We start from the raw sequence: 11,608 nt of genomic DNA on the forward strand, positions 1-11,608 counted from the left end.
TCTAAAAAATGTGGCAGAATCACAACATAGCAAATTTCGTAAAGTAAAATTTTCACCCCTTTCCTCATTTCCACATCACCCGTGACTGTCACTGAGTCCAAATACGTGGTCCCTAAAGAGGTCACACACGGACTCCCCAAACGATGAGGTGCTAATCTTTGACAGATAGGTAGAGACTAATAGCTTTTTAATTAAACTTTTTATTTTAGGTTAACTGTAGACTCACGAGCGCGGTAACAAGCAACAGAGAGAGCCGCTCTACCCCTCACCCCATTCCCCCAGCAGCAACTCGACAGCATGGTGATGGAAACAGGATGTTGACACTGACACACTCGACGCAATCAGGATAGCAAGCATCCGCACCGCCACTAGGACCCGTCAGGTTGCCCTGTGACAGCCACCCCCTCTTTCCTCCCACCTCCCACCCTCTCTCTAACCCCTGGTGATGACCACTCTGTTCTGCACATCCCTCCATGATGTCGTCATTTCAGGAACACTGCGGAATCATCACACAGTACGCAACCTCCTTGACCGGCTTTGTCCACTCAGCATAACTCCCTGGAGACTCAGGCAGGTTGCTGGGAGCACCAACAGTCCTTTCACTTTTACTGCTGGGCGCGATGCCACGGTGTGAATGAACCACAGTTTGTTTCACCATTCACCCACTGAAGGGCATCTGGGTGGCTTCCAATTTGAGACTATTACAAATCAAGCTGCTATAAACATTCGTGTACAGGTTTTTGTGTGAACATAAGTCTTCATTTCCCCAGCATAAATGCCCAAGAGTGAAAAGCCCCATTGTACGAGCATGGTGTGTTCCATTTCAGGAGAAACTGCCGGACTGCTTTCCAGAGGAGCTGGGCCATTTTACCTTCCCACCTGCAGTGGAGGAGGGATCCAGTTTCGCCACATCCTTGCCAGCATTTGTCGTTGTCAATATTTTTTATTTTAGCCATTCTGATAGATGGATGGTGACGTCTCACTGTGGTTTTAATTTGCGTTTCTGTAGTAGCTGATGACGCTGAACATCTTTCCATGTGCTTTTTTACCATCTAAATATCCTTTTTGATGAAATGGCCCTGCAGGCCTTTTACCTGTTTCTAATTTCTTTGTTTGAGTTTTTTCATGGTTGAGTTTTGAGAGGTCATTATGTATCTTGGATACTCATCCTTTGTCAGATATGTGGTTTGCAAATATTCTCTCCCACTCCATAGCTTATCTTTCATCCTCTTAAAGGAGTCTTTCACAAAGAAAATTTTAAAATTGTGATGAGGTCTTCTTTATCAGTTTTTCCTTTTATGAATCGAGCTTTTGTTGTCAAGTCTAAGAACTCTTTGCCTAGCCCCACAGCCTGAAGATTTTCTCCTTATTTTTCTCCTAAAAGTTTTACATGCTACATTTAGTTCTGTGACCCATCTTGAGTTAATCTTGTACAAGGAGTGAGACTTATGTCAAGGTTTTTTTTTTTTGGGGGGGGGGGCATTGGCTACAAATGTCCTGTTGTTCTGGTACCATTTGTTGGAAAGCCTACTTTCCTCCACGGAACTTACACCTTTGTCAGAAACCAGCTGGGCATATTTGTGGGAGTCCATCTCTGGAGTCTCTGTTCCGTTTCATTGATCTATGTCTCTGCCCCTCCTATTGATACTACACAGTCTTGAATGCAGTAGCTGTATAAGAAGTCTTGTCATCAGATAGACCGATGCTTCTCATTTTATTATTCTTTTTCAAAACTATTTTAGTTCCTTTACCTTCACATATGCGCTTAAGAGTAATCTTTATGTGCAAACATTTTGCTGGGATTTCTATAAGAATTTTATTAAACCTCGATATCAACTTGAGGAGAAGTGATATCCTTACCATGTTGAGTCTTCCCCTCCATGAACATGGTACGTCTCTCCGTTTACTTAGAACTTCTTGGATTTCTTCCATCCGCATTGTGTAGTTCTCAGCATATAAGTTGTCAGCATAATGTTTTTTCATATTTACACTGAAATATTTCATTTTTAAGCAATTCTAAATCATATCACATTTTTAATTTCAGTGTCTATGTGTCTATTGCTAATAGATAGAAAAACAACTCACTTTTGTACGTTTATCTTGTATCCTGCAACCTTCCTAAGCTCACTTACTAGTTTTAGGAGTTTTTATAGATTACATGAGATCTTCCATGTAGACAATCATATCATCTGCAAGTACAGATAGTTTCATTTCTTCCTTTCTGTATGTCTTTTATTTCCTTTTCTTCCTGTATCACGCTGGCTAGAACCTCCAGCACCATGTGGAATAAGAGTAGTGAGAGTGGACATCCTTGACTTGCTCCTGATCTCAGGGGAAAAGCTTCCGGTTTCTCACCATTAAGTATGAAGCTAGCGGGAGGCTTTGCAGACGTTCTTTACTGAGTTGCCCTCGATTCCTGTTTTCTGAGGGTTCTTATCACGATAGGTGTTGAATTTATCAAATGCCTATGATCATATGATTTTTCTTTGTTAGCCTTTTCACATGATGGATTTCACTGATGGATTTTCAAATATTGAACCATCCTTGCACCCCTGGAATAAACCCCACTTGGTCATAGTAGATGTTTCTTTTTACATATTGCTGAATTTTATTTGCTAATATTTTGTTAAGGATTTTTTTTTTCAGGGGGGGCTCTATTTTCACAAGCGATATTGGTCTGTAGTTTTCTTCTTTTGTCCTGTCTTTGTTTGGCTGTGTTATCAGGTTCATAGAATGAATTGAGAAGGTTAGGTTCTTTAACAGCACTTTCCTGATGCCAGACCTTCCCCACTGAGGTTTCCCCTTCTCCCAACCTAAACATTCTTTCTTCAGGACCAGGGATCCCATGAAACAGCATGAAAACGCCCTGCAGGGCCCTGGTGCCCTGTGGCCCATCAGTCAGCACTGAACTCCTGAGATCACCCCCCTGGAGCCACTGCTGTTTATTTGCCCCCCACCCTTCATTTGCTGGAATCTTCACAACAGCTAATAGAACACTCATGTCAATTTAAGGAGCTTGCACCATTGGATTTCGCCAAAAGAAAGCACTCGATCTGCTATTCAGTCATCCCAAAGTTCCACAAGTTTGAAGGTAGGGGTCTTAGAATGAATCTGTGCCTTCAATTTAGTGCATTCAAAATAACTCACGTGAAATCACAGTGGGAGCTGCCTCAGCTCAGAGGTTACCGTTTAATTTAAACAGAGCTCCCAAATTGTGGAACTGTCCAGCAAGACAAATTCTTTATTTTAATACTCAAGGAAGAGTGGCCACAGATGATCACGCAGGCATCTCAGCAAAGGGCACGCCTGTCACAGGTCTCACTCCGCTGCCTGGAAGCCCTGCCTGTGCTGGGCCTCACACTTAGTAGGCGCCCCACCAGGGTTCTGTGAAGGCTCTGGGTGGGCTCGTCCATGAGGGCACACCCTCAAAACCCCCTCAGTGCCCGCCTCGCACCTGTGCAGCGCTGGAACCAGGTGCCTCTCTGCACACTTGTCAGCAGCCAGGTTCTAATGTAGGAGGTTCCACACTTTCTCATTCAGACTCTCTGTTCCGTGAACCCAGCAAGTTTCCTGCTTCAGGAGTTTTGTTTTAAAAACTGGTCTCTTCCCTTGGGGTTGGAGCTCTTGATAATAAGTGCTTTGATACCTGCTGGCCCCCAAACTCCCCAACACACACCACACACACCCACACATAGCACACACACACACAATCACTCATACCCACATCGCACACACCCACATACACATGCAGACCCACATATACTGCCCAACAGATGCACCCACTGCCCCCCACACACAGCATGCAAATACACACACCTACTCCTACTTCTGGAACAATATTCCTGAAGGTTTTCAGTGAAGCCAGGCGTTGAATTCGCCATCCCTCCCAGTCCCACAGGGCCCGAGGTGGCAGGGACTCCTGGCATCGGGATAGGCTCTGGGCTGCAGCGAGGGGAGAAGGCCTGCCTGCAGGTCAGGTCTGGTGACTGTGCTTTGCTGGAGCTCAGGAGGAGCCAGTGGGATGCCACCCACCGCAGGGCATCTTCAGTCTGGACCACTTGGCTCCCACTGGCTCTGGGGCGCGTCAGGGGAGAACCCTGAAAACGACCCTCCAGGAGGTCAGCTCTCCCTCTGGCAGGTGACCCTGCTCCTGCTCCTTCACTTGTTAGCCTTACCTCTCCACCAACTGACCACCCGGCCTCTGACACCTCCGTCACAAGTGAGCAGGCTCTGTCACTCCCTCCTCAGGTCCCCAAAGGCTCTTTGTGACAAGCTGGTGGGGGAAGTGCCCCAGCAGGTATGAATGACCTGCTCGCATGGCCGGCTGCCTCCCTCTCGAGAGCACGGCCCCCCAAGGCAGTGCCTGCCGGCCCCCACCTGCCCATCGTTCTGCCTCCATCATTGGCACTGACCAGGCACAGAGCTGGCACGCAGCAAACGGCCACTGTTGTGTTAGGAGGGCTGCGGGCCAGGCTGGTCCTCCAGAGCTCAAACTAAGGGAGCAACGGTGCCAAAGTCAGACACTGGCGGAGGAGGTGGCAGGCTCTAAACATTTACTTTTCTCACTTCTGAGTTTCCAGAGGAAAGGGTCCAATACGGCGGCCATCAGCCCACGAGGCCACTGAGCGCCCAAGGGTGGCCGGCCCACAGCGCGACGTGTCGTAAGAACGAATGATGATGCTGATTTCAAAGACTTAGAACAGGGTAAGAATGTCAAATTAACACTATTTTTATTGATTACACATTGAAATGATAATATTTTACATATATTGAGTTAAATATTTCATTATAAATTGATTTTTACCTGTTGTTGCTTTTTTCTTTTATTATGGCTACTGGAAATTTTCAAAATACAAATGTGGCCTGTATCATATTTCTATCGGACAGTGCTGGTCTCTACTCTGATAAGAGTATTTTTATTCACACATATTCCCCTTGATGATTGGACTGCGGAGTCCTTGAGGGCAGGAATCCACTCATTTCAGGGTCTGGGTGGCGTCTGGCTGTGGCCGGCCACCCCCCAGGGCTCAAGAGCCAGGGGAAGAATTAAAGGCAAACGAAACGAACGCAAACAGAGACGAGGGCTTTGGCTGCTCGTTCACAGACACTGAACGTGGACACGCTCTATTAACTGCAGTCGCCAGGCCGTGCATGACGCCCCCATGACTTCTTCATTTTACAACTGAAGGGTTTGCACCTTTTGACCCCTCACCCATTTTGCCCAGCCTCTGGCAACCACCAACCTGCTCTCTGCACCACATGTTCGGAAGGTGCTAAGAGAGTAGACCATAAAAAGTTCTTATCACAAGAAAAAAAATTGGGTAACTGTGTAAGGTGATGGATGTTAACTGACTTATTGTGGTGATCATTTCGCAGTGTATACAAATATCACATTGTCATGTTGTACGCCTGAAACTAGTAAGATATTGTATGTCAACTGTATCTCAAAAAAAGCAGACATGTTTTATCAAGCACAGGGCAAATTCTGTAGCTCACATCTGGGACAGAAGCAGAGGTGTTAGGTGTACACACGTCTGTTCACGGGCTCATACGCTGACCAGAGCTTCCTCTTTCGAATGGACTGGCTCTGTCGCCAGTTAACCCTTCTGAGTCCTAGCAAGTGTATGAACTCCCCAGTCCTCAAAAGCCGAGGAGAAAGGGAGACCTCAGCCCAATCGTAAAGGCAGTAAGTTTCCCTTTTGCCACAAGCCCCTCCCCGTCTCCTGTCCTCCCTCGGTGTTACCTTTGTCCCCTCATCCCACTGCCAGACCTGTGCCACCTGCCTTCATGTTCTCTTCCCATCTACACCCACCCTTCCTCCCAGACAGTTAGAAACTGGATGCTTTCACTCCTATTGAACCAATAATGACTGAAAGAGCTCAAAGGCATAGTGTTTCCTGAACACGCTTGCATTCCAATTGTGACTACATCCTCAAGCCATAGGAATGAATCTCTAATGGTGGATTTGTGAGTGCCAGAAAGTCATGTTGAAGAAGTGGTATATCTATTTGCAGTAGGACAGGGCCTAAACCTAAGGCTGGCCCTGGCTGGGCGCTCCTTTCCTGAGTCTCAGTGTGGAGGTAGGGACAAGTAACCACAAGGGCAAGACTTGACAAAGCAAGGGCACTGTACCAGGCATACAGTCACTCATCCGCAGACATCTCCTGAGCATCTACTACGTGCCAGACACTCTGCTCAGGAGGTGATAAAGAATGAGTCACAGCCCTTGCCCTCACGGGCCCATGGTCCAGAGAGCAAGGCTCCTCTCCAGTGCCAAACAGGAAGCCTGCACACAGTGCCCGAGGTCCCCTGGTGGACACGCCCCTTAGTCTCCACTGCCAGCTACACAGTCCTGGCACTGCTGTTGGTGCCGCCCTTTCCAGAAGCCTCCGAGGTCACATGCAGGCCCGCACACCGACTCCCCCAGGAGGGCAGGTGGCAAGGCCTGAGCAGCCACATGGCCAGGTTTCCACACGGGGCTGGAAACCAGGGGAGGGCAGAGAGGCGGCAGGCCCTGCCAGCCAGCCCTCCTTGGCCAGCCACCCGAAGGAAAGTGCAACAAATGGCATGAGTCCCACTGAGGGGACAGAAGCAGCACAGTGAATGGCGGGCTGGGGAGGCGGAAGCACAGATGGACCCAGCATGGCCACCCCAATCTTTTCTTGGGTGGGAGAGGATCAAGAAATAAAGCGACACCCTATTGCAGAGTGCCCTCATCAGATGGAAACGCAAATACAAGCCCACGTCACCGCCCCACCCGCATCCGCCCTTGGTCCAGAAGCAGGACCGGGCCCCAGCTGACACACGACTCTGATGCCACCCTCCACTCTGGGCTCTCTTTGGGTCACGTGAAGATCCCCACCGACAAATGGTGGGGGTCTGACCTCTCACCATCCCTGGGCCCTTTGTAAAGAGAGAAGCCGGAGCCCAGCACAGCCACTTCCCTGTGCCCGCTGGGGCATCCCGATTAACTCCACGGTAAGCCCAGAGGCTGCTGGGAGACATCAGGCAGCTCCCCCGCCCCCGGGAGCAGTCAGGGAATGAGTCCTGCACATCTTCCCGAAGGGGCTTCCGGGACCTGGTGCCCAAGAAGCAGCCTAACTCTTCCTGCTTGATGCTGGGTACAGACTGCTGTCCCTGGGGGTGGGGGCCGGAGCAGACAGGCCTCCACCAGGCACCCAGACCTGATCCAGCCCCAACGTGCATGGACGTAGGGGAAGCCAGGGCCCCCGGAGCTCTGACAGGGGCTTGCTGCAGCTTCTGACTTTCTATTAACTGAGAGTTAATCTGAGTTATGTAACCGCCACTCCCCACTTGGCAGCCTCATGGCTCCCGACGCCTTTGCATTCCTGGAAGGGGGTCTCAGAGGGAGAGAGTCGAGTGTGCGCACGGTTTGTCACTCCGGCTCCAGCAAGCCCCTGCTCCTGCCTCCCCCTCGTGCCTGATTGGCATCAGGCAGGAGAAACCCTCTCGAGCCAGACTTCAAACATGAGAATCTAGATCAAGCATATATTTGGCTTTCCAAGCTAATCTTTACATCAATTTGGTCTCTACTGACTTGTAACCCTTTGAAGAAAATTTGGCAACCACGCATGGAAAGCAGATGACTCTTACGTAACCCCAGACCAGAGCCCCTGGGCTCTGGGAGGCTCGGGGGTGGTCACTGGGGTCGGGGGTTTTGTGTTTGGCCACTCCATCACGATCCGGGGGCGCTTCCATCCACATGCTCCAGCACCCTCTGATTGTCCCCCAAAAAGCCTGGAGAAAGGAAGGACTCAGGAAGCACACACAGCCCACTTCTGCCAAACACCTCGAGGGTGCCCAGGTCAGTGGGCTGGAGGCCAAGGCCGGGATGCGACATGGCCCTTCCCACACCAGCCGGTGCCCCAGGTCAGGAGGATGCAGGATGCAGTAGGGAAGCAAGCCGCTCCCTCTGCAGGGACCCAGAGCCACACATCTCAGGAAGGCACGGGGCTCTCTTGCCCTGCCCCCTGCTCATCGTCCCTTTGGATGCGCAGAAGAAAAGGAAGCAGGTGATTAAAATAAGTCAACAGAAAGGACAGACTGGGAGGAGGCCACCAGGCCTCCGCTTAGACAGTGGATCCCCTGAGGTGGGGGGGGTGGGGGTGAGGGAAGGGGGAGGCACCCACGTGGTGGAAAGATTTGAGCTGCCTCCTAAAATGGCCATTTCTGCCAGCATTATTGTCCCCGAGGAGTATCGCAGCCACTGGCACTCGACGATCCCAGTTGCAATCAATTCGGTAGCAGCAGCTGGAAATGGGCATGAGCCAGGATTCACCAGGAGGTCGATGTCTGTGGACAGAGTGTGTGCTTCCGTCCTCTAAAGCCAGGCTGCACAGCCCCAGCTGATGGAGGACTTCACAGGCAGGGACGGTGGCAGCCCCCCCACTGGGTCCATGCGCGAGCCTGAAAGTACCACAGCGTGCACGGCGAGGGCTTGGGAGCTGTGAAGAGCCCCACGGAAGAAGAGAGTCACATTATGTTGTCACACAGCCCACCCCCTCTGCACACACACACTCTCCCAGGGCCTCCCAAACCTAGGGTGGAGGAACAGACAGTGACCCCAAGGGACGCGGCCTGGGGAGAAGCTGTGGCGTGGGCTAGCCACTGTGCTCTTGAGGATGCCAAGCAGATCCCATGTATGCTCCGAGCCCCGAGCTGCGGCATCCACAGAGGGCTGTGGCCTGAGAGGCCACTCAGGACCAGGCATCCGGACTCAGAGCTCTCCGGCCACCGCTTGCTGAGTAAGCGCACCCAGCAAGCGGCCCTCGAGCCTGGCTGTGAGTGAGTGTCCCCCCAGCTGGCCTCACTCCGGGCCGCCTTTAAGAGACACCGTTTTCCGTGCTGTGCTGCTGGAAGGCACTTTGGAGCGTCACTACAACTACCACCAAAAAGGCATAAACAGCTCACTAAGACTCAATCTGTGCTCCCCCAAGAAGAAAAGGCTACAGGCACAGCTCCTTCCAAACACAGGAGCAAAAGTCCAAGCTCAGAGCTGACAGCCCCTCACTCCGGCAATGCCCGAGCTGCCCCCGTCACCTGGGCTCCAGGCTCAGTGTCTGCCTGACATCACCAGGCTCGAAGCGTGGCAGCAGGATGCCCAGTGCTCACCTGGGAGCCATGCAGGGGCTGGTAAGCCAAGGTGATGGGCTGTCTTCAAGGAAAAAGCACATTTCCAGGTCTCAAGCAAGCAATGCCCGGCTTTCGGTTACCACTATGGTGTGCCTGGTGGGATGCGAAGTGCCGGCCCCTCCCAGCTTGGGCCCCTTCTCCTGGCCAGGGGACAGCTCTAACAGACATGACAGAGCCCTCTCCTGTCAGCCTCCCCAGCAGGTGACAGCTCGTCCTTAGAGGCACACTTACAGAAAATCTCTTGTGCTAACGCTGAAGGGAAAAAAAACAAAAGGTCAAACTTCAAAATCACCAAGAGAACTATTTCCTAAAGTAAAATCCCAGGCAGCTCTCATGTGGACAGGCTGGAGAGGAACCGTTTCAGTGAATTTTGAACCAACACAGAGGTTTCTTTCTGTGCTATTTACTCTCCTCTCCCCTTATCAAAATGTACTAATCTTTCAATCTAACAACTTAGTAATAAAAAAAAAGATGTCCATTCAAATAACTTGCCGGCAGTCAGGAAGCCTCTAGAGCTGAAGGTGCACCATGGCCAGGCGGGGACCCCTTTGATGTTCCCAAGGCCCTCGAGGTCTGGCTGAGACTGAGAGGCAGACAGCAGGGCACCTGGATGGGGTCACCCCTCAAAGCTGCACTCGCTCCATTTTGTCTGTGTCCCAGAAAGGCCCAGACTTTATCTAGTCGAAGCACAAGGTATCAACTCAGGCCGAGCCCATACCCAACGTGATCCGCTTCATACTTAACGTTTTAAAGCCCACGCGGCAAGGGGCTGTGGCCACCAGGAGAAGCAACGCGGCTTTCCAGAAAAAGGCCATGAATATATTTGACAGTTTTCACTAGATGTTTTAAACAGTCTTTATCCCCAGAGTGGGGAATCGTCTCACAAACCAAGGGTAGCTAGGAAACGCTTGGCGTGCTCCATCCTCCTCCGATTTCTCAAAACCAGGACGCGCACTTGATCCTCCCCTCGGCTCGCTCCCCCCAGCTTTTCATCGGCGGCGGTGGGGGCGGCTCGGGCAGCCTTCTCCAGCAGCTCCCGGCCCCTTTCCTCCCCAACGCGGGAGCGCAGTGCATCCCAGTGGACAAACTCGAGAACCGCACGCTGGCTTTCTCCGCCTCCGCCTGTGTCCTCCCGGCTCTCGGTTGCAATCCGGGACCCAAACGCACCAGCTCCGCGGAACCCCCCAGGAGGCGACGGACGGCTCGGAAGCAGCCTGCCCCGCCAAGGGGTCAACGGTGCCCTGCTGGGCCCTAGGCCGCCCACGGCAGGGTCTGGAGGCCGAGCGCCAGGCACGCGGGCAAAGTTTGCCGAAAAGGGTCTTCCTAGGTACCCCTACTGCGGGCTCCGAGCTCGAAGCCCCGGTTCCAGTTGGCCCCGGAGTCCGGGACACAGACAAACGCTGGGACGCTCCCGCGGGTGTTGGGGGAGGGGAGGGTGCCCGCTCATGCTCCCCCAGAGCCCCAGTGTCTCCCGCCCCAGCTGCCCGCCAGCTGTGCGCGCCCGTCGGGCCAGGAGGTCACCGGCAAACAGCTGGATCGGCAGCTGGGAGCTCGGGAGGCCCCTGCCCGGCCCCGGAGCCCCGAGGAAAGGGAAGGGAGGGCAGAGTGGCAGTTGGATTTTGGTTTCCTCCAACTCCGCCTGCCAAGCTCCCGCCGGGAGCCGGGGGCCCTGGCTTTACCCGGCAGCCTCGGCCCCCGCCCTGGGTCCACGGGCCGCCGCGCCCAGCGGCCCGATCCTCGCCCCGGGCCCTAGGGAGGAGGCGCGCCGGGGCGGCCGGCCAGGACACTGCGCTGCTGGCGCCGGGAGCTTGCCCGGGGAGCTGAGGCGGGCGTCCCTGCCCGGACCCGGAGGCGCGGAGCCCGGGAGAGCCGGCCGCTCCCTGCGGGGCCGCGGGGCTCCGAGCTCCGGACTGGCGCTCCGACCCGGCTCCCAGCGCACGCCGTTGGCTGCCCGCGGGGAGCAGTCAGGGGGTGCCTTTATTTGCAACACTAAGCAAAGCACCGCTTCAGCCCAGCCGGGCACCCACGCACCCACGCACCCACTCGCACCCCGGGCGCCAGCCGGGTCGCTCACCTGAGTCCTAAAAGCTGTTGAATCCACATGGTCACGTTTCGGGGAGCGGAGCCTCAGACCTTGCTCGCCCCGGCCATCTGCGCGGCGCCCGCGCCCGCTCGCTTCCGTCCCGAGGCGCCGGTCTCTGGCTCTCGGTCCGCCGCCGCCCGCCGCCCGCCGCCCGCCACCCGCCGGCCGCGGGGCGCAGAACGAGTCAGAGCGCGGCCGCGCGGGGCTCCATGCCGGCCGGCGCGCCGCCGCCGCTGGGGCGCATGGCTCAGGCGGGGCGGCCCGCGGGGGCGCACATCTTCTGGCCGGGGCGCGGGGCTCGCGGCCCCTCCGGGGGCGACCCAGGGAAGGCAGCGGCGAGGCGCGGGCGCCCGCGGCCGGCCTGGGAGGGGC

The 11,608-nt window shown here is 54.0% G+C and overlaps 1 protein-coding gene across 1 annotated transcript in view; it reads right to left on the bottom strand.

Annotated features, from left to right (window-relative positions):
- AJAP1 (adherens junctions associated protein 1) overlaps positions 1–11,396 on the bottom strand; it is a 128,595-nt gene extending 117,199 nt beyond the window's left edge. Inside the window, exon 1 of the mRNA XM_070604109.1 lies at positions 11,228–11,396. Within this exon, the coding sequence (XP_070460210.1) occupies positions 11,228–11,256 (29 nt within the window). The 5' untranslated portion in view covers positions 11,257–11,396. The remainder of the gene's footprint in view (positions 1–11,227) is intronic.
- Positions 11,397–11,608: the final 212 nt, after the last annotated feature.

The sequence above is a fragment of the Equus przewalskii genome, chromosome 2 (assembly GCF_037783145.1).
Source record: "Equus przewalskii isolate Varuska chromosome 2, EquPr2, whole genome shotgun sequence".
In the NCBI taxonomy this organism is placed as follows: domain Eukaryota; kingdom Metazoa; phylum Chordata; class Mammalia; order Perissodactyla; family Equidae; genus Equus; species Equus przewalskii.